This window comes from Coregonus clupeaformis, chromosome 17 (assembly GCF_020615455.1).
Source record: "Coregonus clupeaformis isolate EN_2021a chromosome 17, ASM2061545v1, whole genome shotgun sequence".
NCBI classification, from domain to species: Eukaryota; Metazoa; Chordata; class Actinopteri; order Salmoniformes; family Salmonidae; genus Coregonus; species Coregonus clupeaformis.
In genome coordinates this window covers 41,303,663-41,329,647 of record NC_059208.1, presented here as the reverse complement: position 1 = coordinate 41,329,647, position 25,985 = coordinate 41,303,663, and the positions used below count along the sequence as shown (strand labels likewise).

General features: G+C 44.7%; 2 protein-coding genes across 2 annotated transcripts; both read right to left on the bottom strand.

Annotated features, from left to right (window-relative positions):
• Positions 1-3,103: 3,103 nt before the first annotated feature.
• On the bottom strand, positions 3,104-22,022 carry LOC121586412 (splicing factor U2AF 65 kDa subunit-like). Its single transcript, XM_041903064.2, has 12 exons — positions 21,880-22,022; positions 21,058-21,193; positions 20,865-20,903; positions 20,304-20,413; positions 13,488-13,642; positions 13,166-13,282; positions 12,834-12,972; positions 12,652-12,731; positions 12,320-12,442; positions 4,721-4,807; positions 3,979-4,230; positions 3,104-3,599 (listed from the first exon to the last, which is right to left on the bottom strand). The coding sequence occupies exons 1-12, from the start codon at positions 21,926-21,928 to the stop codon at positions 3,465-3,467; spliced, it is 1,422 nt and encodes a 473-aa protein (XP_041758998.2). The 5' UTR covers positions 21,929-22,022; the 3' UTR covers positions 3,104-3,464.
• Positions 22,023-23,457: 1,435 nt separating this feature from the next.
• LOC121585764 (coiled-coil domain-containing protein 106-like) lies at positions 23,458-25,985 on the bottom strand. The gene is made up of 6 exons (XM_041902070.1): positions 25,949-25,985; positions 25,640-25,727; positions 24,976-25,196; positions 24,313-24,474; positions 23,964-24,161; positions 23,458-23,796 (listed from the first exon to the last, which is right to left on the bottom strand). Exons 1-6 carry the CDS (start codon positions 25,983-25,985, stop codon positions 23,480-23,482), a joined length of 1,023 nt encoding a protein of 340 aa, XP_041758004.1. The 3' UTR covers positions 23,458-23,479.

The window sequence follows — 25,985 nt, the reverse complement described above, 5'->3', positions numbered from 1 at the left end:
GAACACCTCCTCCGCTGTTGACCTGATGGACTGAAGGCCCGCCTCCCTTGCATGCGATTGGAGCTTCATCCTCATTATTCACCTTTCACTGGCTAGACTGTCTGTCCGTCTAGAGGGACAGAATTACTACTTCCGCACAAGTCGGACTATGATTGGTTAAGTTTGATAGGTGAAAGGTAATCAAACCTCGCCCCCCTCATGTTTTGATCCTTGTCCCAAACCATAACACTGGCCAGCAAATGGCAAGAAAACATTATAATAAACTGAGTTGACAGAAAATCAATTGATAATATGAGCTGTAATAGTCCAAGTGTAGACTGCCATGTAGATTATTAATTACAGTGCAATATGAAATAATTCAATGCTGTCTTTCATTAATCAAATGGCCTACATGACTGAAATAAAAGATGTTGCCATCAGTCTAAAGCAATTTTACAATATAGTTATCAAAACTCAGTGAATAGAACTCTGGGCTGGCATTGTCTTTTTTTCCAACCCCACTGGGAGGCACTGGGAAATTAAATATTGATTCAAGCCTTGATAGCAATACAGCAGTAACTCTAGCTTGGAGATTACATGAATCTAGATACACATTGGTTTTATATGGAGTCTCTGAACACTGTTCTATCACTTTTGATCACCCCTTTTCCATCCACCATCAAAAATATTCCGCCTGAGCAGAACCCATATAGTTGGCTCCATACAATACCAAGGACGAGCCACACGCACACTCAATTCTGACTCAATATCTTGTAGACATTAAACAGATCAGATAGACATCAGAGTACATAAAATCTGTTTTAATGTGATCACTCAGACCTTCTGTAAACAAAAAATACAACCTTACAATGTTGAGGGAAGTGACGGAGTGCAAAAATTCTCACCTGCTAACCTGTTGACAGTATAAGGACAGAGACAAAGCCAGTCTCTTACATAATCTTTCAACCTGTTTAGGAAAACAACAAACAATCTCAGATGTGGAGATGCTTTGGTAATGCAAATCATCTAAAGATCCTCAGGAGACTACAGCATTTGGAGCGCAAAACCTGTCAAAAGAAATGTCCATTATGAAATTCGAAGCAACGGAAGGTCTTGGAGAAGAGGGGGATGGGAATAGAATGGAAAATAATGGCAGACAGGTTCCTCCAAGAGTAGTCCATGTAGTATAGAAAATGAAAACGATTAAATAGGAAAGAGAAGTGGAAGAAAGGGGCATGTAATTGAACTCTTCACATTGTTTCATAGAGCCTACCCACGCCTACAAATTATCTACATTATCTTCACTTTTCTATTGTCTCGCCTGTCATGAACCTGAATTCATGTCACCCATCAGAAAGCCTCACACGTGCAGATCCACATGCCTTTTTTGGTTCTAAAGAGATCTCACTGAGGCAAAGCCATGAGAGTGAAAAGCTCAACTGGGTTAAATAGGAACTTATAATAGGAACATATAAAAACGTAATACAAAAATACAGCAGATATGATTTTACAGTGAAATAATAAATAACATTACCTAGTGATTGTAAGTCAATGTCAATAATGTTTTACAAAACCTACCAAGGGTCGAGGCAGGGCAGTGATAACTCTGATAAAGGCTTTCGGCTGTATAGCAGATTGTCTGAGGAGAGAGAGAGGGAAGCTGTGGATGGGGAGAGTTCAGGGTTGTGTTCATTAGGCACCAAACTGAAGAAAACATACTGAAACAGGGAGAGATCTGAACTATCTGAACTTTTCCAATAAGAAATACACATTTGTTTTCTGTTGCAAAACATTTTGTGGAATGGGGGTTGCACACTGAGAATTGGTGCCAGAGCCACAAAGTCACAACATTACATCATTTTTCAGACGTTTTGTTATCAAAAGAGGGCGGTGATGATAAGTTAAATCTGACACAGCCACTTACAGTATTTGCATGTCCCCTCAGACATGAGTCAGACTTCACAATAAGTGGCGTTGATGTTCTGAAGATTGTATATATACAAAAGTATGTGGACATCCCTTCAAATTAGTGGATTCGGCTATTTCAGCCACACCCGTTGCTGACAGGTGTATAAAATCGAGCACACAGCCATGCAATCTCCATAGACAAACATTGGCAGTAGAATGGCCTTACTGAAGAGCACAGTGACTTTCAACGGGGCACCGTCATAGGATGCCACCTTTCCAACAAATCAGTTCATCAAATTTCTGCCCTGCTAGAGCTGCCCTGGTCAACTGTAAGTGCTGTTATTGTGAAGTGGAAACGTCTAGGGGCAACAACGGCTCAGCCGCGAAGTGGTAGGCCACACAAGCTCACAGAACGGGACCACCGAGTGTTGAAGCGTGTAGAGCGTAGAAATCGTCTGTCCTCGGTTGCAACACTCACTACGAGTTCCAAACTGCCTCTGGAAGCAATGTCAGAACAAGAACTGCTCGTCGGGAGCATCATGAAATGGGTTTCCATGGTCGAGCAGCCACGCACAAGCCTAAGATCACCATGCGCAATGCCAAGCGTCGGCTGGAGTGGTGTAAAACTTGCCGCCATTGGACTCTGGAGCAGTGGAAAGGCGTTCTCTGGAGTGATGAATCACGCTTCACTATCTGGCAGTCCGATGGACGAATTTGGGTTTGGCGGATGCCAGGAGAATGCTACCTGCCTCAATGCATAGTGCCAACTGTAAAGTTTGGTGTAGGAGCAATAATGGTCTGGGGCTGTTTTTCATGGTTCGAGCTAGGCCCCTTAGTTCCAGTGAAGGGAAATCTTAACACTACAGCATACAATTACATTCTAGACAATTCTGTGCTTCCAACTTTGTGGCAAAAGTTTGGGGAAGGCCCTTTCCTGTTTCAGCATGACAATGCCCCTATGCACAAAGCGAGGTCCATACAGAAATGGTTTGTCGAGATCGGTGTGGAAGAACTTGACTGGCCTGCACAGAGACCTGACCTCAACCCCATTGAATACCTTTGGGATGAATTGGATCGCCAATTGCGAGCCAGGCCTAATCGCCCAACATCAGTGCCCGACCTCACTAATGCTCTTGGGGCAAGTCCCCGCATATAGTGGAAAGCCTTCCCAGAAAAGTGGAGGCTGTTATAGCAGCAAAGGGGGGACCAACTCCATATTAATGCCCATGATTTTGGAATGAGATGTTCGACAAGCAGGTGTCCACATATGTTTGGTCATGTAGTGTAACAAAAAACACCTGGTACCTCTGGCTCAGGCATGGCAAAATAAAATGGTTAAAATCATGATTGAACTTGATTCATTGAATAAAATCATATACTCATAAGCGATGAGGCGAAAAGTAATACTTCAACCAATTCTGCTGATTTTACAGTGATAAGTGGCCTTAAATGAACTTTCTACGCCTCCTCTTTAAAAAAGTGCAAAAAGTTAGGAGTGTTGTGATGCTCATAAATATTCATATAATTACATAAATAACATGAAACTCTGCTATTCTCCCTTTTTCTGGTTCTCAGGTCTACCAGAAGTCCCGGCGGTGGTAGGCGTCCGGGTCACAGTACTTGGTCATCACCATCCTGTTGGCAAACTTCCTGCCTGTCAGCGCCTGCATGGCCTTCTGGGAGTCAAACAGGGTCATGAACTCCACAAAGATCTGAGGGTGAGGGAAAGAAAGGATAGGAGAGTGGGTGTATGGCCATTCTGTATGGAACCAGACAACCATGTTAAATATAATTCTACAGCAATGAACTATGATAAATGTTTACACATACACATACAAAGGGATTATCGCATTGGAAACTATTACCACAAGACTAGGCAAGAGTGATGTTATGAATTGCTATGCTTGTTTGATGGGAGGCGAAAGGCACATTTCCCCAAGGAGATTCAATAATTTAACGGATTCACTTTGAAACTGTGCAATTTCAGAGTACACACAACACAAACTCTCCTCAAAACACTGCAACAAACACCCCCATGCCCTATCCCATCCTAACACCCATGTCCCCCCCTATTCCTCTCCCCCTCCTCACCTTCCCAATGCCTGGGACCTCCAGGCCATCCACAGGCCGGGGGATCTCGATGCTCTTCACCTGGCCGTACTTGCTGCACTCACCGCGGACGTCTTCCACGATCTCCTCGTACTCCTCGTCATCCAGCAGCTCCTCCACAGCCACCATGTTCATCAGGCAGAGCACCTCAGTGGGCAGGCCACCCAGCGAGGCCATGGAGGTTGGCATCAGGCCTGGCACTTGGAGGGTCACTGGGGTCTGGTTCATACCCGTCTGGTGGGGGAAGAGGGGAACGGTGGGGGTGTGGAAGAGGGGAAGGGTGGGGAGAGGTGTTGGTTATTGGGAAGGTTGAAAGAACATGGGATACTTTTAGAAAACGTTTTAGAATGTTTATGGTGTAAAAACAAATGAAAGAAAAAAACTACAAAACAAAAACAAATATGAAACTGTTATTATTCAACTTGTTTTTGTAATAATATTATGTCTACTTTGCAGTGGTGCATACGCTTAGTCAATCGTTAATCAGCTCTGGATTGTCCTGATTAAGTTATGAAACAAAGCTTGATGTTTTAGGTCAGTGGAGGTGGATTAAAAAAGGCTTGAAACAGAGGGGATAGTTAGGTCCTAATTTACCCCAAAATATCACTAATTTTTTTCCCATTCTGTCTTCTATTTCGAAAGGTTCTCTCCTGTTTGCTCCTTTTGAACAGCAACCATTTGTAAAGTGTGTCTCTCCATGTAGTCTATCATCTCCGGTACTCACCAGAGCTGCGTTCTTGGCCCCAACACTGGCTCTCTGGACCAGGAGCTTCTTGTCCCCCAGCTGCATCCCATTCAACCCTGCAATGGCCTGAGACAGTAAACAGTTCAAACAGAGGGATGCATCTCAATAGTCAAAATTAGCTTCCTTTCTTTTGTGATCAAATGTTTTTACTATTTGTAATAAGGTACACAAAACAGGTACACATGGACAGAAAAACAAGTGACAAGACCGAACAATTTGGGGTTTGTCTAGCTTTCATCTTAAATAGTTTGCATGGTGTACAGTAAGTTCTATGGGCAAAATAGTAATGTATCATTTGGTGGTTGGGGTTTCTTGATGAAATTGATTTGTTGGACCAAACTCTAGTCCAATTAGTCACAGTACTACAGTTGTGGTCAAAAGTTTTGAGAATGACACAAGTATTGGTCTTCACAAAGTTTAAGATATTTTTGTCAGATGATACTATGGTATACTGAAGTATAATTACAAGCATTCCATAAGTGTCAAAGGCTTTTATTGATAATGTATGTCGGGAGCAGCAGTCGGGAGAGGACGTGTTTTTCTCTAGCTCTCTAGCTGGAGGTAAGCAAACTTCTCATTTGGTGTTGAGTATAGCTTAACCATGTATTATATCGTAGATTGGTAGTTAGTTGTAGTTAGGTATTGTATTTATTATAGGTTAGTATTGTTGTTATTGTAGGTTTCCGTAGGTTATTGTAGGCTAGTATTGAAGCACGAGGCTAGCTAGCTAGCGGGTAGCTACTGGTAACGATTAGCAACGTTTAGCAACGGTGGAGAGCTTCCCATATGGTGTTGAGTAAAGCTTAACCATGTATTAGATCGTAGGTTGGTAGTTAGTTGTAGTTAGGCATTGTATTTATCATAGGCTAGTTTTGTTGTTATTGTAGGTTTCCGTAGGTAATTGTAGGTTAGTATCGAAGCACGAGGCTAGCTAGCTAGCGGGTAGCTACTGGTAACGATTAGCTGTTCCCACTGTTAAATGTGCTGCTAGCCAAACGTCTAATTTTTGCTGCGTTCTGCGTTATGTAAGGAACTAGACACGGACATGAATTATCTGTTTAGTGTGCTAACACACTCTTGGCAGTTTGTTGTAACCAAGTATTGGTGCTAAATTGTGTGTTAATGGATGCTAGCTTGCTAGTTAGCTACGGCGTCATAGCTAGGTATCGTGGGTAGCTACTGTGTCTTGGCAGTGTCTTCCGCCGTGCCGGCTGTAGCACGAAGCGAGCTAATTAGCCGTTTTTTCGAACAGAGTCAGAGTCAACACAGTAGCCATTGTGTGCCGGGTGTAGCACGAAGCTAGCTAGCTAGCCGTTCTTCAAACAAAGCCAACACAGTGGCCATTGCTAGCTACCCAGCACGACCAGCGAACGGTACGGTAGTAGCTAATTACAATATACTTGTCCTAGCTAGCCAACGTTGAATCATTGCTGCGTCATGAAAGGAACTTGACACAGACACGAATGATCTGTTTAGTGTGTTATCACACTATTGGTGGTTTGCTGTGACCAAGTGTTTGTGCTTGGCTGTGTGTTACTGGATGCTGGCATGCTGGTTAGCTAGTTAACACACTATTGGTGGTTTGTTGTGAGTATTGGTGCTTAACTGTGTGTTAAACTGTGTGTTATTGGATGCTAGCATGCTAGTCAGCTATGGTGTCATAGTTGGCTAGCTGAATAAAGTGGGTTGAGTCTATTCCTTTAAACATTGAACAACTGTGGTTCACAACAATTCTGATTTCTAAAGGTGGAAGTTGGGAGAGTTTTTGTTCGGGTGGTTCAGTGAAACAATTTTAGTTTCTGAGGTAGAAGTTTTTGGTGAGGGAGGCCCCCCTCTCTCCTCTCCCAGATGCTTAGCTCATTTCATTCCGATCTCCTCTGCATTTTTGTAGCCATTTGCTACAGCCTGTCAACTATGCCTCTGCCTATCCCTGTTCTCTCCTCTCTGCACAGGCTACACAAACAACGCACAACACCGCGCGGCTGCTGCCTCTCTAACCTGGTGGTCCCTGCACGCACCCCTCACCTGGAGTTCCAGGTCGCAGGCAGCCTCTGGAACTGCCGTTCTGCTGCCAACAAAGCTGACTTCATCCCAGCCTATGCCAACCTCCAGTCCCTCGACTTCCTGGCGCTGACGGAAACATGGATCACCACTGAAAACACGGCTACTCCTACTGCTCTCTCCTCGTCTGACCATGTGTTCTCGCATACCCCGAGAGCATCTGGTCAGAGGGGTGGTGGTACAGGAATCCTCATCTCTCCCAAGTGGACATTCTCAATTTTTCCCCTAACCCATCTGTCTATCTCCTCATTTGAATTCCATGCTGTCACAGTCACTAGCCCATTTAAGCTTAATATCCTTGTCATCTATCGCCCTCCAGGTTCCCTTGGAGAGTTCATCAACGAGCTTGACGCCTTGATAAGTTCCTTTCCTGAGGATGGCTCACCCCTCACAGTTCTGGGGGATTTCAACCTCCCTATGTCCACGTTTGACTCATTTCTCTCTGCCTCCTTCTTTCCACTCCTCTCCTCTTTTGACCTCACCCTCTCACCGTCCCCCCCTACTCACAAGGCAGGCAATACGCTTGACCTCATCTTCACTAGATGCTGCTCCTCTACTAATCTCACTGCAACTCCCCTCCAAGTCTCCGACCACTACTTTGTTTCCTTTTCTCTCTCGCTCTCCTCCCACACTACTCACTCTGCCCCTACACAGATGGTAATGCGCCGCCGCAACCTTCGCTCTCTCTCTCCCACTACTCTCTCCTCTTCCATCCTATCATCTCTTCCCTCTGCTCAATCCTTCTCCCTCCAATCTCCTGATTCTGCCTCCTCAACCCTCCTCTCCTCCCCTTTCTGCATCCTTTGACTCTCTGTGTCCCCTATCCTCCCGGCCGGCTCGGTCCTCCCCTCCAGCTCCGTGGCTTGATGACTCACTGCGAGCTCACAGAACAGAGCTCCGGGCAGCGGAGCGGAAATGGAAGAAAACTAAACTCCCTACCGACCTGGCATCTTTTCACTCCCTCCTCTCTACATTTTCTTCATCTGTTTCTGCTGCTAAGGCCACCTTCTACCACTCTAAATTCCAAGCATCTGCCTCTAACCCTAGGAAGCTCTTTGCCACATTTTCCTCCCTCCTGAATCCTCCCCCTCCTCCTCTCTCTGTGGATGACTTCGTCAACCACTTTGAAAAGAAGGTTGACGACATCCGATCCTCGTTTGTTAAGTCTAATAACACTGCTGGTCCTGCTCACACTGCCCTACCCTATGCTTTGACTTCTTTCTCCCCTCTCTCTCCAGATAAAATCCTGCGACTTGTGACTGCAGGCCGCCCAACAACCTGCCCGCTTGACCCCATCCCCTCCTCCCTTCTCCAGACCATCTCCGGTGACCTTCTCCCCTACCTCACCTCGCTGATCAACTCATCCTTGACCGCTGGCCATGTCCCTTCCGTCTTCAAGAGAGCGAGAGTTGCTCCCCTTCTCAAAAAACCAACACTCGACCCCACTGATGTCAACAACTACAGACCAGTATCCCTTCTTTCTTTTCTTTCCAAAACTATTGAGCGTGCCGTCTTTAGCCAACTCTCTTGCTATCTCTCTCAGAATGACCTTCTTGATCCAAACCAATCAGGTTTCAGGACTGGTCATTCAACTGAGACTGCTCTTCTCTGTGTCACGGAGACTCTCCGCACTGCTAAAGCTAACTCTCTCTCCTCTGCTCTTGTCCTTCTAGACCTGTCTGCTGCCTTTGATACTGTGAACCATCAGATCCTCCTCTCCACCCTCTCCGAGATGGGCATCTCCGGCGCGGCTCACTCCTGGATTGCGTCCTACCTGACCGGTCGCTCCTACCAAGTGGCGTGGCGGGAAGCTGTCTCCGCACCACGTGCTCTCACCACTGGTGTCCCCCAGGGATCGGTTCTGGGCCCTCTCCTTTTCTCCCTATACACCAAGTCACTTGGCTCTGTCATATCCTCACATGGTCTCTCCTATCATTGCTACGCTGACGATACACAACTAATCTTCTCCTTTCCCCCTTCTGATAACCAGGTGGCGAATCGCATCTCTGCATGTCTGGCAGACATATCAGTATGGATGACGGATCACCACCTCAAGCTGAACCCTGGCAAGACGGAGCTGCTCTTCCTCCCGGGGAAGGACTGCCCGTTCCATGATCTCGCCATCACGGTTGACAACTCCGCTGTGTCCTCCTCCCAGAGTGCGAAGAGCCTAGGCGTGACCCTGGACAACACCCTGTCGTTCTCCGCCAACATCAAGGCGGTGACCCGCTCCTGCAGGTTCATGCTCTACAACATTCGGAGAGTGCGACCCTGCCTTACACAGGAAGCGGCGCAGGTCCTGGTCCAGGCACTTGTCATCTCCCGTCTGGACTACTGCAACTCGCTGTTGGCTGGGCTCCCTGCCTGTGCCATTAAACCCCTACAACTCATCCAGAATGCCGCAGCCCGTCTGGTGTTCAACCTTCCCAAGTTCTCTCACGTCACCCCCCCTCCTCCGCACACTCCACTGGCTTCCAGTTGAAGCTCGCATCCGCTACAAGACCATGGTGCTTGCCTATGGAGCAGTGAGGGGAACGGCACCTCTGTACCTTCAGGCTCTGATCAGTCCCTACACCCAAACGAGGACATTGCGTTCATCCACCTCTGGCCTGCTGGCTCCCTTCCTCTGCGGGAAGCACAGCTCCCGCTCAGCCCAGTCAAAACTGTTCGCTGCTCTGGCACCCCAATGGTGGAACAAGCTCCCTCACGACGCCAGGACAGCGGAGTCACTCACCACCTTCCGGAGACATTTGAAACCCCACCTCTTTAAGGAATACCTGGGATAGGATAAAGTATTCCTTCTAACCCCCCCCAAATTGTAAAGTGGTTATCCCACTGGCTATAGGGTGAACGCACCAATTTGTGAGTCGCTCTGGCTAAGAGCGTCTGCTAAATGACGTTAATGTGCCCTTGAGCAAGGCACTTAACCCTAATTGCTCCTGTAAGTCGCTCTGGTTAAGAGCGTCTGCTAAATGACTAAAATGTAAATGTAATAATGACATTAAGTTTATGCAAAGAGTAAATATTTGCAGTGTTGACCCTTCTTTTTCAAGACCTCTGCAATCCGCCCTGGCATGCTGTCAATTAACTTCTGGGCCACATCCTGACTGATGGCAGCCCATTCTTGCATAATCAATGCTTGGAGTTTGTCAGAATTTGTGGGGTTTTGTTTGTCCACCCGCCTCTTGAGGATTGAACACAAGTTCTCAATGGGATTAAGGTCTGGGGAGTTTCCTGGCCATGGACCCAAAATGTCGATGTTTTGTTCCCTGAGCCACTTAGTTATCACTTTTGCCTTATGGCAAGGTGCTCCATCATGCTGGAAAAGGCATTGTTCGTCACCAAACTGTTCTTGGATGGTTGGGAGAAGTTGCTCTCGGAGGATGTGTTGGTACCATTCTTTATTCTTGGCTGTGTTCTTAGGCAAAATTGTGAGTGAGCCCACTCCCTTGGCTGAGAAGCAACCCCACACATGAATGGTCTCAGGATGCTTTACTGTTGGCATGATACAGGACTGATGGTAGCGCTCACCTTGTCTTCTCCGGACAAGCTTTTTTCCGGATGCCCCAAACAATCGGGAAGGGGATTCATCAAAGAAAATGACTTTACCCCAGTCCTCAGCAGTCCAATCTCTGTACCTTTTGCAGAATATCAGTCTGTCCCTGATGTTTTTTCTGGAGAGAAGTGGCTTCCTCGCTGCCCTTCTTGACACCAGGCCATCCTCCAAAAGTATTCGCCTCACTGTGCGTGCAGATGCACTCACACCTGCCTGCTGCCATTCCTGAGCAAGTTCTGCACTGGTGGTGCCCCGATCCCGCAGCTGAATCAACTTTAGGAGACGGTCCTGGCGCTTGCTGGACTTTCTTGGGCGCCCTGAAGCCTTCTTCACAACAATTGAACCTCTCTTCTTGAAGTTCTTGATGATCCGATAAATGGTTGATTTAGGTGCAATCTTACTAGCAGCAATATCCTTGCCTGTGAAGTCCTTTTTGTGCAAAGCAATGATGACGGCACGTGTTTCCTTGCAGGTAACCATGGTTAACAGAGGAAGAACAATGATTTCAAGCACCACCCTCCTTTTAAAGCTTCCAGTCTGTTATTCTAACTCAATCAGCATGACAGAGTGATCTCCAGCCTTGTTCTCGTCAACACTCTCACCTGTGTTAACGAGAGAATCACTGACATGATGTCAGCTGGTCCTTTTGTGGCAGGGCTGAAATGCAGTGGAAATGTTTTTTTGGGATTAAGTTCATTTTCATGGCAAAGAGGGACTTTGCAATTAATTGCAATTCATCTGATCACTCTTCATAACATTCTGGAGTATATGCAAATTGCCATCATAAAAACTGAGGGAGCAGACTTTGTGAAAATTAATATTTGTGTCATTCTCAAAACTTTTGACCACGACTGTACATACGGAAAGGTCTTTCTTCCATGATACATGGGAAGGAATTGGTTTATGAGTAATTTTAAGTAGCAGAGAATGTCATTTAGAGACCAGTCCCTGTGTACTACTATGAATAAATCATTTCTGGATAGGATGGATAGACCATTCTTGTCCCCCAAAGGAACTCCATAAACACGCAAAGCAGAACGGAGTTGTAAGTAAAAGAAAAAGGAAGTACCAGGTAAGTTAAATTGCTTGAGATGCACACAGATAGTAGCCTTCAGTTATATCTGAGATAGTAGGATTCTCTCTTTCCGACCATTGATGAAGAGAGAGGACGACCACCCAGGTGGAGAGTGTGATTGTGAAATAAAGGAAGGTGAGGATGGTGAGATTGGTTTTGGTATGTTTACCAACCAGGCGCCAGACTGAAATAAGTTGTGAGATGATAGGGCCAAATTTGAGTTTGCAATGTTTGACGGGATATCAGAATGGATTGTGTCTTGGAGTCTGAGGGGCAACTTGTTTTTCCTCTAGGGGGCACCAAGATACAGCTGTAGCAGGATTTAAACATGAGTACAGAGGGAGTAAAATTAAAGCCCAAAAATAGAATTTGAAATTTGGGAGGTTTTGGCAACCTGCACATTTTTCACGCTGGAGGTTTTGGTAACCTGCACATTTTTCACGCTGAAAAGTAGAAAACTTAATACGAGGGTGTTTCATCTTCCAAATGAATTTAGCAAGTAAAGAATGTAGCCTGTCCCAGTATCCTGCTGGTGGTGACAGAGGGATCATGGAACTAGAAAAGTTAATATATTAATTTTTATTATAGAAGGAGTTTGGGATTTGCGCCCATCTTTCCACTCAAAATGTGCATCCTATTCTCATCTCCTTTCCTACAACAGCGCTGATCTGCAAAGGCTGGATAGGTGAAAGCAATATGGCAGAAAACTATTATGAGATTTGCTTTCACTTGGCCAGGTATATCAGATCAGTGCGGATGAAAGAAGAAACACAGGGTAGCCACTTTGGACTACTGACATGCAGCCCAAGAGTCTATGACCTTATGTTAACATCAAGTCTATAACAAGATTGCATCCAGCAATACAGGTGCAATATCTGACACTGACCTGGTCATTCAAATTGATGTCCACATATTCACAGAAGGCGTAGCCCTTGGAGAGTCCCGTGGCGCTGTCTTTGACCAGGTTGAAGGCCTTCAGAGGGCCAAAGGAGGTCAATAGCTCTTTTACCTACGGAACAAAGGCAGGGTGTGAAGACAGGAAAACACCAACAATGAACATCATAATATGAGAGGAAATTAAAGATAGATTGCTCTATCAGTAACATTGTTGGAACTAAATAACCTTTGATGATTGACAAAAATAAAGAGTAGTATGACATTTATTGATCATGCCAGAGACTTAGAAAGAAGGACTTCAATAAGCTAGAAAGGACTGACCTGATCATCATTGAGATAATTTGGCAAGCCACCGATGAAGAGTTTGTGGGCGGAGTCTGGCACAACAGTCGAAACCACTCCTAATCCAAGCAACAGTGAGAAATGGGGTTAAGAACATTTTCATTGAAATCAGAGGATTCAACAGGGTAAACAAGCCGTTGATGTCCTATGGAAAGACCCACCTGGTACATAGACACTGGGGCTCTCACTCATGCCGGGAAGGGGCTGGTAGTCGTGAGGCCGTCTGATCTTCAGGCTCTGACCCTGGAAGATGATGCCGTCAAAGGCCATGGCCTGGGTTGTCTCGTCCACCGAGCGGAACTGGAAGAGGAACAAGTAGAGAGAAGGTCAACATTATGACGTGCTATGGTAGAAGCATGCAGAACTCAACAAAACTTCAGCACTCAGGAAGGAAACTGTTCACGGGCAATGCAAGTTAGCTAATAACTGCCATCCATGATCTATTTCATGCTATTTCATTTTTATATTAAATACATTTTAGTTGAGCACACACCTCGAGGAAGGCAAAGTTCTTGTCCTGGTTTATCTGCACAGCTAGAACAGGGTTGCCAGTGGCCTGGGTAAGACCGCCGAGGCGCATCTGGGCATTGAAGAAATCCATCATGGCCTCCTATTGACACAACATAGACGATCACACGAAAGAGTCACTTATTATACATTTTGCAGTGAGGAAGGCAGAAGTATGTAGAAGGCTCTCGACCAGGCTGATGCTATGACAGTTATATCATAGGGTTGTGGCGTTCGTCTTTAACTGTATTTTAGGCCTTATGTACAACTCAGTAGTTTGGAAAGGGTAGCAGTTCCCTATTACCTACCTCTGTGATGCCGAACGGTATGTTGCCTACGTAGAGCCTCCTGGCCTGCCTGGTCATTTGGCTGCCCACCATGGGTACAGAAGTGTGGGTGGAGGCCAGCCCCTCTGGAGTTATCATGGTGGGCAGCAGGGCCGTGGCTGGGATCTGGCCAGCAGCTGAGAGAGGAACATGGACTCAAGTTAGATATGACTCCCAACGAAGAAGAAATACTGAACACCTGCTCTTTCCATGACGTAGAATGATCAGGTGAATCCAGGTGAAAGCCATAATCCCTTATTGATGTCACTTGTTAAATCCATTTCAATCAGTGTAGATCAAGGGGAGAAGACAGGTTAAATAATGATTTTTAAGCCTTGAGACATGGATTGTGTATGTGTGCCATTCAGAGGGTGAATGGGCAAGACAAAAGATTTAAGTGCCTTTGAACGGGGTATGGTAGTAGGTGCCAGGCCCACTGGTTTGAGTGTGTCAAGAACTGCAACGCTGCTGGGTTTTTCACGCTCAACAGTTTCCCGTGTGTATCAAGAATGGTCCTCCATCCAAAGGACATCCAGCGAACTTGACACCACTGTGGGAAGGGGCACAACTTTGGTTTTAGAAGTGGATGGGATATAACTTGGCATGGGGTCTGAGGGTCCTTCTATTTTTTGGGGCATCTAAAGCTCATTTCCTGAATTTCTACACAATCAAATATGACCCATTGCCCTTCTAGCTGTCTCTATTTAGAACAACAAAAAAGTAATAAAAAATGACCAGTCATCAAGCTAGGTAAGAGACCATTATTAAATATTTAAGTGATTGATAAGACTGAACTATACCGAACAACAATATAAACGCAACATGCAACAATTTTACTGCGTTACAGTTCATATAAGGAAATCAGTCAATTGAAATAAATTAATTAGGCCCTAATCTATGGATTTCACATGACTGGGCAGGGGCGCAACCATGGGTGGGCCTAGGAGGGCATAGGCCCACCTACTTGGGAGCCAGGCCTAGCCAATCAGAATGAGTTTTCCCCACAAAAATAGAAATAGTCCCGTTTCATCAGCTGTCCGGGTGGCTGGTCTCAGACGATCCCGCAGGGCACGAGGTCTGCTGTTGTGAGACCGGTTGGACGTACTGCCAAATTCTCTAAAATGACATTGGAGGTAGAGAAATTAACATTCAATTATCTGGCAACAGCTCTGGTGGATATTCCTTCAGTCAGCATGCCAACTGTACGCTCCCTCAAAACTTGAGACATCTGTGGCATTGTGTTGTGTGACACATTTTAGAGTGTATTTTTATTGTCCCCAGTACAAGGTGCACCTGTGTAATGATAATGCTGTTTAATCAGCTTTTTGATATGCCACACCTGTCAGGTGGATGGATTATCTTGGCAAAGTTGAAATGCTCACTAACAGGAATGTAAACAAATTTGTGCACAACATTTGAGAGAAATAAGCTTTTGGTGCATATGGAACATTTCTGGGATCTTTTATTTTATGGGACCAACACTTTACATGTTGCATTTACATTTTTGTTCAGTATAGATCAATGATAATTCAATAATCAATATTGTGTTGCACCTTTAACCAACAGCCTAACAAATGAACAACTCTTACAAATAAAGTACAAAAGACTTAACTTTTGATTGTCTTTATTAAGACATCCTCTATATCAAATTTCAGCCAGACCAGCCCGATCCGCCTGCACGCCCGACCCCCACCAGTCTAGTCAATAACTCAACTCTCTCCCCAACACAACTTCCTTCACATCTACTTTTTCTTATGTCTCAAGGGAAAGGTTTGGAAATCAAAAGTTTAATAAAAACACACATACACCTCCTACACATTAACACACAGAAACAGTACATCCTCCATATAATTCGTATCATAAGCCTAATAGTACTGTAGAGCTCTTTTTACTTGCACACAATATAGCTGGGTCTCCCCGTCCTGCCCCTAGGGGTCCACGACCATGCAGCGCCCCAACCCAATACACCCTACTCAGCTTCAGAATCTTAGTGAAACATTCATTATTGTTTTCAGGTGTGTTAGGCCAAGGCAAGAGTGACAACCAACAGAACGGCAGACCCCCAGGGCCAGGATTGAGCAGCCCAGCAGCTAGCGATTGCCTAAATAGGTACTGTATCTCCCCTGAAGTGGGCATGTTTTCAATAGACTCCTTTTGTCGTACAGTATTCCATATAAGAAATCCAGACCTTATGAAAGTTGCACAGTATACCCTTAATCTTGTAATAAATCAAATTCAGTGATGCATAACTTTACATTTCTGCCATCCATTGTGACATTGTGGGAGGATCACCAACCTTCCAATTAATGGCAATGCCTTTCTTAGCCGCTAGGTTATAGTTTTGTCTGATAACAGTCTCCAGTATCAACATTTATAAGCAAACAAAAACAGGGTGAATCTGTAAACATGCTGAGATAAAAGAACATACTCTTTGTCAGAATTCAGCCAGCCTTTACAAGACCATAATATATGCAAATATACCCCCTTTTGTGTTTTACACCTCCAGCAGAATAATTTTATTTCTGAGTGCATGATATTCAGTTTAACTGGCATATAATATGTTATATGGATGGTCTTAAACTGCAGTAATTTATGTCTGAGATTATATGAACATGACTGGGCATTCGAACATATCTGTATCCATTCATCATCATCAATAGCGTCTCCCAGGTCTTCCTCACATTTTTGTTTTACATGTTTTGTGTCATTGGGAAAAGCCACTATCAACCCTTGATACAGTTTGGAAATCAACTTTAGAGGTTTGTCAGACTGCCATAAAATAGTTTAAATCTTTGAAGCTTCTTTCTTGTCCAGTGTTTGCTGCACAGAGAGAATAAAGTGTTGTATCTGCAAAAGTTCACCTCTGCGCCGTCACAGACTGGTCTTCCCTGCCTGCCTGACCCTGCTGAGACCCGTCACCATCTGATCCTGCTCAGATGAGGCATGACAAAGAATTTCCTTGGTGTACATTTATACATTATATTATCCAAGAATATAATGAATGGTTCAATAATTGAAATTACCATTATTCCCAGATTCCTGACTGCAGCCTACCCATCAACTCAAGATGGAACTTTGTATCCATTCACTGATCGCAAAATTCACCTGAGCTCCGTAGACTGGTATTCCCTGGCTGCCTGACCCTGCTAAGACATGATGATCATAGTGTTGTGTACTGACTGTGCACCATGACAGTGAAGCCTGTAGAGCTGTTTATACCGTGTCAGTGTGAAAAGTAGGGAATTAACTAGGGAAACTGACCGTTGAATAACATTACATTGCTTTACTGACTAATATAAACTCACATTACGCTGAAGAAACATCAGAATATATGTCTTCAATCGTTTGGATGCTGGTTTCATCATTTGACTCAGGTCTAGTGTGATTGAGGCAAAAATAATAGCAAAAGTTAGTGAGCTAGCTAGCTAACGTTACCCAACTTTTGGCTAGCTCTAGCTAATGATACAATGGTTCAAATGTACTTCTGTTGAAATGGGACAAAACAAAGGCTACAACACATTTCCATACACACAACAGCTGTTAGATACTGCTACCTGACAGATAGCTAGAGGCTAGCTAGAGCTGAACTGACTGTGGTAGCTACACTACATGCCCAAAAGTATGTGGACACCTGCCCGTCGAACATCTCATTCCAAAATCATGGGCATTAATATGGAATTTGTCCCCCTTTTGCTGCTATGACAGCCTCCACTCTTCTGGGATGGCTTTCCACTAGATGTTGGAACATTGCTGCGGGGACTTGCTTCCATTCAGCCACAAGAGCATTAGTGAAGTCGGGCACTGATGTTGGGCCATTAGGCCTGGCTCTCTATCGACGTTCCAATTCATCCCAAATGTGTTATATGGGGTTAAGGTTAGGGCTCTGTGCAGGCCAGTCAAGTTCTTCCACACTGATCTCGGCAAACCATTTTTGTATGGACCTCGCTTTGTGCACGGGGGCATTGTCATGCTGAAACAGCAAAGGGCCTTCCCCAAACTATTGCCACAAAGTTGGAAGCACCGAATCAGCTCGAATGTCATTGTATGCTGTAGCGTTAAGATTTCCCTTCACTGGAACTAAGAGACCTAGCCCGAACCATGAAAAACAGCCCCAGACTATTATTCCTCCTCCACCAAACTTTACAGTTCTGCTCCAGAGTCCAATGGCAGCATTGGGCAAGGTGATCTTAGGCTTGTGTGCGGCTGCTCGACCATGGAAACCCATTTCGTGAAGGAACCGTTCTTGTGTTGACGTTGCTTCCAGAAGCAGTTTGGAATTCGGTAGTGAGTGTTGCAACCCAGGACAGACGATTTTTACGCGCTTCAGAACTCTCGGCGGTCCCGTTTTATGAGCTTGTGTGGCCTACCACTTCGTGGCTGAGTCGTTGTTGCTCCTAGACGTTAGTTGACCGAGGCAGCTCTAGCAGGGCAGAAATTTGACTAACTGACTTGTTCGAAAGGTGGTATCCTATGACGATGTCACGTTGAAAGTCACTGAGCTCTTCAGTAAGGCCATTCTACTGTCAATGTTTGTCTATTGAGATTGCATGGCTGTGTGCTCGATTTTATACACCTGTCAGCAACGGGTGTGGCTGAAATAGCTGAATCCACATACTTTTGTATATACAGTGCATTCAGAAAGTATTCACCTTTGACTTTTTCCACTTTGTTACCTTACAGCCTTGTTCTAAAATTGATTAAATCGTTTTTTTCCCGTCATCAATCTACACACAATAACCCATAATGACAAAGTGAAAACAGGGTTTTAGCAATTTGTACAAATTTTAAAACAGAAATACCTAATTTACATAAGTATTCAGACCCTTTGCTATGGGACTCAAATTTGAGCTCAGGTGCATCCTGTTGCCATTGATCATCCTTGAGATGTTTCTACAACTTGATTGGAGTCCACCTGTGGTAAAGGCACACACCTGTCTATATAAGGTCCCACAGTTGACAGTGTATGTCAGAGCAAAAAACAAGCTATGAGGTCGAAGGAATTGTCCATAGAGCTCCGAGACAGGATTGTGTCAAGGCACAGATCTGGGGAAGGCTACCAAAAATTTGCTGCAGCATTGGAGGTCCCCAAGAACACAGTGGCCTCCATCATTCTTAAATGGAAGAAGTTTGGAACCACTAAGACTCTTCCTAGAGCTGGCCACCCAGCCAAACTGAGCAATCGGGGGAGAAGGGCCTTGGTCAGGGAGGTGACCAAGAACCCGATGGTCACTCTGACAGAGCTCCAGAGTTCCTCTGTGGAGATGGGAGAATCTTCCAGAAGGACAACCATCTCTGCAGCACTCCACCAATCAGGCTTTTATGGTAGAGAGGCCAGACGGAAGCCACTCCTCAGTAAAAGGCACATGACAGCCTGCTTGGAGTTTGACAAAAGGCACCTAAAGGACTCTCAGACCTTGAGAAACAAGATTCTCTGGTCTGATGAAACCAAGATTGAACTCTTTGGCCTGAATACCAAACATCACGTCTGGAGGAAACCAGGCACCGCTCATCACCTGGCCAATAACAACCCTACGGTGAAGCATTGTGGTGGCAGCATCATGCTGGGGAGTGTTTTTCAGTGGCAGGGACTGGGAGACTAGTCAGGATCGAGGGAACTATGAACGGAGCAAAGTACAGAGAGATCCTTGATGAAAAACTCAGGACCTCAGGATTAGGGCGAAGGTTCACCTTCCAACAGGACATAGACCCTAAGCACAAAGCCAAGACAACACAGGAGTGGCCCAGCCAGATCCCGGACTTGAACCCGATCGAACATCTCTGGAGAGACCTGAAAATAGCTTTGGAGCGACGCTCCCCATCCAACCTGGCAGAGCTTGAGAGGATCTGCAGAGAAGAATGGGAGAAACTCCCCAAATACAGGTGTACCAAGCTTGTAGCGTCATACCCAAGAAGACTTGAGGCTGTAATCACTGCCAAAGGTGCTTCAACAAAGTATTGAGTAAAGGGTCTGAATACTTATGTAAATGTGATAACAGCCTTATTTTTTATACATTTGCAACTATTTCTAAAAAACTGTTTTGTCATTATGGGGTATTGTGTATAGATTGATGAGGGGAAAAAACAATTTAATCAATTTTAGAATTAACTAGCTGCTAGTAGTTCATTCATTTCAGTCGAGGGGGGATGAAACATTGGTTAACGTAACATGTCAGTTACACTACTAGCTCAGCACTGGGAATAACTACTTTTTTTCTGTCAAACAGCAGTTACCTTGCCAGCTAGATCAGTCAACTAAAGAGTAGCCAGTTTCTGCTCTGCCTGCTTTTACAAGTCGGAGAAAAAGCGCAACACAGACAGCAGCTGCCTCTGATCATCTCTCCCGTGCTGGTCCTATACGCCAGCCTTTCAGAAGCTTTGCCTTCACACAGCCTGTCCGCACACTCTGTGATGTCCGTGCGGTCCTAAATCCAGCTGGCTGAAACCGGAAAACAGCCTACCCGACCGCTCTGAGGCGTCCACATGGTCCTAAAGCACACTGGTGCCGCGATTTGTATCACAGTGCAATTATAAAACTGGGGTGGGACAAAAAAGTAATTTCATTTTTCCATCTCCAGTGAAAGTTGTGCAACTGCTCATTATTAGGAAGGTGTTCTTAATGTTTTGTACACTCAGTGTACGTATGACTATATATTTATGTATATGTATGAAGTGAGAGAGGGACTGAGTTGAATACTTTCATACAATATCACATCAACAGCCTTTGCTTTTGAGCAGACATAATACGGACTGTGACGTGACACTATTATAGTGAGTGCTCACAAGTATTGCCAAACTGACCCTGCATAGCCTTGTACTGTAGGGGGGTGATATGCTCAAAGCCCGGTGCCGGGACATCCCAGTACTTCCTCACTTTCTTCTTCTTCTCTCTGTGCAGAGCTGGAGAGCGACTGCAGGAGAGAGACAGTAGGGGACAGGACAGGAGAGATGGACATATATATAGCCTTGCAATGCAGAGACTGTGTGGACAGAGGACAGCGAATAGCACAAGTATGGGACTCAAAGAGATATTTAAAAAACTAAAAAATACATTTGGGATGGATAGTTATAACACATTCCTCTCAGAACTATATCTAGCATCTACATGTTCACATTTGTATATGGATTAAACATCAGACATCGACCAAAATATAAGCATGGATTTCAAAGCAAGCCTCTATGACAATTACAGATCCAAGTAGTCTCCCCTTACCTTGACCTTGTATTAAGAAGCAATTCTAACGTTATTACACTCAGCAACCACCAAGTACAGTACTTAACCAACAGATGGACAGCTGACTCCTAATTAGCAGTTATACTTTGAAGGTGTCATGCAAGTCACTGTCCGCTGTATTACTGTACCTCACAACAGTCTCTTGGGATTGTTTTTGAGTCTGTGTGCTGAAATGACAGTTAAAACATGGGTATTCCTTTTACTATTGCATAAAGGTGGGGAAATAAATATTTGAAACCAGTCAATGGTGCACAAAGCAGACAACTATTCACACAAAATGGGAGTGGATCTCATTTCAAATACTTGTACAGCGGTATCCACCTGCGCCTGTGTTGACGGTCCTTGCTGTCGCTGCGGCTATCCCTGCTCTTCCTCCTTTCCCAGCTCCTCTTCTTCCTCTCTCGGCTGCGACTGCGGGACAAGGTACGCCGCCCGTGCCGATTCTCCTTGTCCCGCTCTAAAAGGGGAAAGAGGGAGGAAGAGGAGGCGAGAGTCACTGACAATGACACAGGATCCCTTAGTTGCAGCAGGAGAGAAAAAGCCTTATGCATACTACCGAAAAAAAAAACTGTGATAAGCACAATTATATGCTGCTACTCTTGTTATAGCGAACGTTAGAGTTAAAAGGCAATTCAAAATTCACTCCATCAACATGCAGAGAAAACACGATCTGTAGGCATATCTGTAACACTATTCCCTGACATTCCCTGATTCTACATTGCATAAATGTATAGCTATGTGTCCTGGTACAGTACCCTTTAGATAAGCTAACTGATAGTGAGCGTGCTGCAGTTAATAGCAGCACAAGTCAAAAAGTAATGATCAGGTCGCAATTAAAAATGTCGCTCCCAAATAAATACAAATGTCACTAGTCAATCCTGCAGATGTAGCTAGCTATTCAGGGATGGCTAGGGTGTCAATCAGTGCCCTTTGTTGTACATTGCAAGCAGACGTGCAAGCATGTGAGTCTCTCAGTCATAATATTGTTTTGGTAAACACATTATAGGCCTAGTGCAAACTAGCTAGCAGCAATGCAGTGACAGCGAGCTACTGGTATGCTAGCTAGCTAAAATAATATATTGGAGCTACTGTAGCTGGTAAAAATTAACCATTACTGTAGGATGAATGTGCAACAACACTCACCTTTCTTATTTTCAGTCAACAGTCTCTCGAATTCATCAAAATCCGACATTTTGGACCTAGATTTAATGACTTATCTATCTTGTTAGTTTAGCTACCAAGGCTACAAATAAACACATCTGTTTGAATCAAGACTGGACACAGGGAGTTAGGACGCCCTCTGTCGGCATGGAATAATACTAATCTAGTGTGTGTTGAGCAGAGGAATTCATTGTTCAGAGGCCACCCAGTTTAGTTATAAACACAGGCACATTTCTGATCAATTTCATATCCAGGAAGACAGATACCAACTACTAAAACTCATAACTGCATTTTGCACAAATTATGTTTTTTTTTGTACAGCAGATGGGTTACACTGCTTTCACTAACCTCAACATACTATCAAAATGTGAAGAAAAAAATAAAATAAACATACAAATAATATTTTAGCTGTGAATCAGGTATTAACAAATGGTTCGGCAATGAAAACAAATAAATATATGTACAGGTGGATTTTCTTTAAACCCACAGCTCAGAACGGTGTGCCTGTCCATTAACTTTCTCTACCATCAAAACAACAATACATGCTCAAATTATTCACATTTGGACTCCCAAATTATTTTAAAGCAAACTTGTCGAAAAGATTTCCCTGAATGGCAGTCATCTACAAAAACTAGCAAGGTTCTCAAACGAAGGAATGCAGTGTCTGCAATATGTCAGTGCTTCTACCATTCATGAATCATGCAGCAACACCTCAAATCATAATTCTGCTCTGCCATCTGACTGAATGAAAGATAGATAGTCTTTGATTCATGCTATCAAAACATAAACCAATTACCATAAACAGCATGCCCAACCAGTGGATGACTCAGGATGGAGCCAACACAATTTTTCTATGTAACTGCTATAATAGGCTACATCACAAAATTATCCAGTGTGTGGCTCTTAGTTAATACAGTGACAGGCTCCAAACCTTTCTTACACATCTCATTTTTACATTTTTTACATTTTAGTCATTTAGCAGACGCTCTTATCCAGAGCGACTTACAGTTAGTGAATACATATATATTTTTTTATACTTGCCCCCCCGTGGGAATCGAAACCCACAACCCTGGCGTTGCAAACGCCATGCTCTATCAACTGAGCTACATCCCTGCCGGCCATTCCCTCCCCTGGACGACGCTGGGCCAATTGTGCGCCGCCCCAATGGGTCTCCCGGTCGCGGCCGGCTGCGACAGAGCCTGGATTCGAACCAGGATCTCTAGTGGCACAGTTTGCACTGCGATGCGGCGCCTTAGACCACTGCGCCACTCGGGATCTCTTCTTCCTTGCAAAAAAATGAAAGGATGGGAGAACAGAAATCTCTCGGTAAACAAAAAAAGAACCTAGAGCCCCCAATACAGTAATCCTGCAATTAGCCACTGTCAGAAAATTATTCAACCACAATCTCCACTTTGAACAATGAATAAGATACTTCAAAAAAATATTCTGAAGCTTTGGCTGTGACCAAAGCCTTATAGCCTTTGGTAAGTGAATCCCCATGAAGGTCAATAACTTCTCTGTCATAACTTCTCAACATTCCTATCCATTGATGTCTAAACTTGTAGGAGGAAAGGACCCCCCATTAGTTTCTGAACCTGTAGGAGATGGGCAGAAGCAGGTGGTTCTTCTTCATGGCTGCCACTTTGGTGTGCATGGGCTCGTCCAGGGCCTTGTAGCAGCGGCGGGCGTAGTCCAGGAGCTTCTCCTTAGAAGACTCAAACTCGCCCACCTCGGCTACCTTCTCTGGGGCCACCAGCAGCAGCTCGGCGATGGGGGAGGTGGAGGCCATAGTGTTGCGGTCCACCCGGTGGACCTGGAAGGTCTTGGACATGCTCCTCAGGCGCTGGTAAGTGAGGAGGATCTTCTGGTACCGACGGAGCACACCGTCAGGGTCTTTCACTGAAGGAGAGAGGAGCCATTTTAGTTAGCAGTTGATAGGGATTTCCCCCAAAAGTGTGATAACAAGGAAACTCATTTTTCCAACATACAATTGAATATTATGACGCAGCTGACACAAATGCACTGGGCATTGGAAATAATAGAGCAATAAACTATGACTTGGTTACCTCTTTGTCTTTCCTTGCCTCGAGTGATCCGGAAGACCCGTCTCATTTTCATTCTTGGCTCCCCACCATTCTTGGATCCCTTTTTCTTGGACGACATCTCATCCGATGAATCGTCCTCCTCTTCCACTTCCTCTTCCTCTAAATAACTGTCTTCCTCAAAGTACTTATCTTCTTCTATCACCCGCACCTCCTGTTTTACTGGAGAAAGGGGGGGACACGGTGAGAAAATGTATCCACATACACTTCAAGACACTTGATGACGTTTGACACTAAAGCCTAGCTTAAGCTGTATGATTCTCCCACTCCTAAAAAGCCATCCCACCCAAAATTGATTCTGCTTCCCTCTCACCAGGTACTCTGCTGCTACGTGTGTGAAGTTGGCTCTGGACGTGTTTCCGTAGCATTCCAGACCTGGTGGTCATGGGTGAAGGAGGAGGGCTTGGAGATCTTTCTGGTGGAGGTTTCAGAGTAGTGTAGTTCAGACTAGCGTGCTGGGATTCAGGATACCAATCTAATAGAGGGCAGAGGATAATAGAGTTCAACAGAGTTCCAATTTTGAAATTCTCATCTGTTTTCCTCTACCTCCATTTCACCTCTCTCCATGTATCAGCCTATATAATGTATTCACCTGTATTATGTTCTCAAACAGTGTATTAAATAGAAAGTGTGACTAGATATTTTTGAGGCAACAAGTTGGAACGTATAGTCAAGTACTAACCCACTAGGCACACACTGGTTGAATCAACTTTGTTTCCACATATGCCCTTATCCAGAGTGACTTATATGAGCAATTAGAGTTAAGTGCCTTGATCAAGGGCACATCTGAGAGATTTTTCACTTAGTCGGCTCGGGGATTCAAACCAGCGACCATTCGGTTACTGCCCCAATGCTCTTAACCGCTAGGCTACCTGACACCCTATAAAATTATGTTGAACCAACATGAAATAGACGTTGAATTGACGTCTGTGCCCAGTGGGAAGTCAGTAGAAAAGTGCTCCCCACCACCACCCACCACTGCCCCAGTCTTTACGGTTGCTCTCCGGGGTCCTCATGGAGGAGACAAAGCGGTCCAGCTGGCAGCGCAGGAAGTTGCGTTCCTCCTCCAGGTCGTCGATGCGCTTCTGCAGCCATGGATTCTTCTCTAGGGAAACACACAGGTGGGTGCGCAGGTTGGTGATCAGCATGAACGGACTGTAGTGCGGAGGCATTTCAGATGCCGACTCTGGAAGGGGGAGGAGTGCAGTTAACTATTTGACATTAGTCATACCTCATGGGTAGGCACTGAGAAGTTATTGACCACTTGACCTATGACACCATAATTAATTGAGTTGATGAAGGTATCAAGAGGTGATTATGCAGAACCCTTTTCATGAGGGGTGGTAGTTTAATTACCTCCACCCTCCAGGTGTGTGGAATTTCTAGCCAATTAGGGAAATTAATCAATAAACTGCATATCATGTTGCTTGTGTTCGAGTAGCCCGGAACTATCTGACATTTAAGCCCGGAACTATCTGACATTTAATGATAAGAGAACACATTTATAAGGGGTTGCCACTAGTATTATGTATGAGAGACAGGTAAAATTGTTAATACTGAAGCCTGGTTGTCCCCCCCCCCAAAAAAAGAAACAAAAATCTGTGTGACTGGTCTTATGCCCATACTTACTTTCCAAAATCTGCTCCCTCTGGTTGAGATAGGCAGACCGGTCCAGGTTCTCCTCAAAGGGGAAGGAGACTTCACATCCATCCACAACATTATACAGACCTTTAGGGACCACAGTAAATGGTAGTGACACACGAGTGACACATAATTAACAATGATGTCATTTGATAAATAAACTAGAAAGGGGTGAGGGAGGATTGGCTCTTTAAATGGAAATGCCTAGAGATTAGGCTAACCCTGCTTTTATACATTTCTATAGTAAATGCAGTAAATTAGTAAAATAACAACTAGCCTTTCTGGAGGAGGAAGACAAATTAAAGTACCTGTTGCATTCCTTGTGCTTGTCCGAGGATCAGTCAT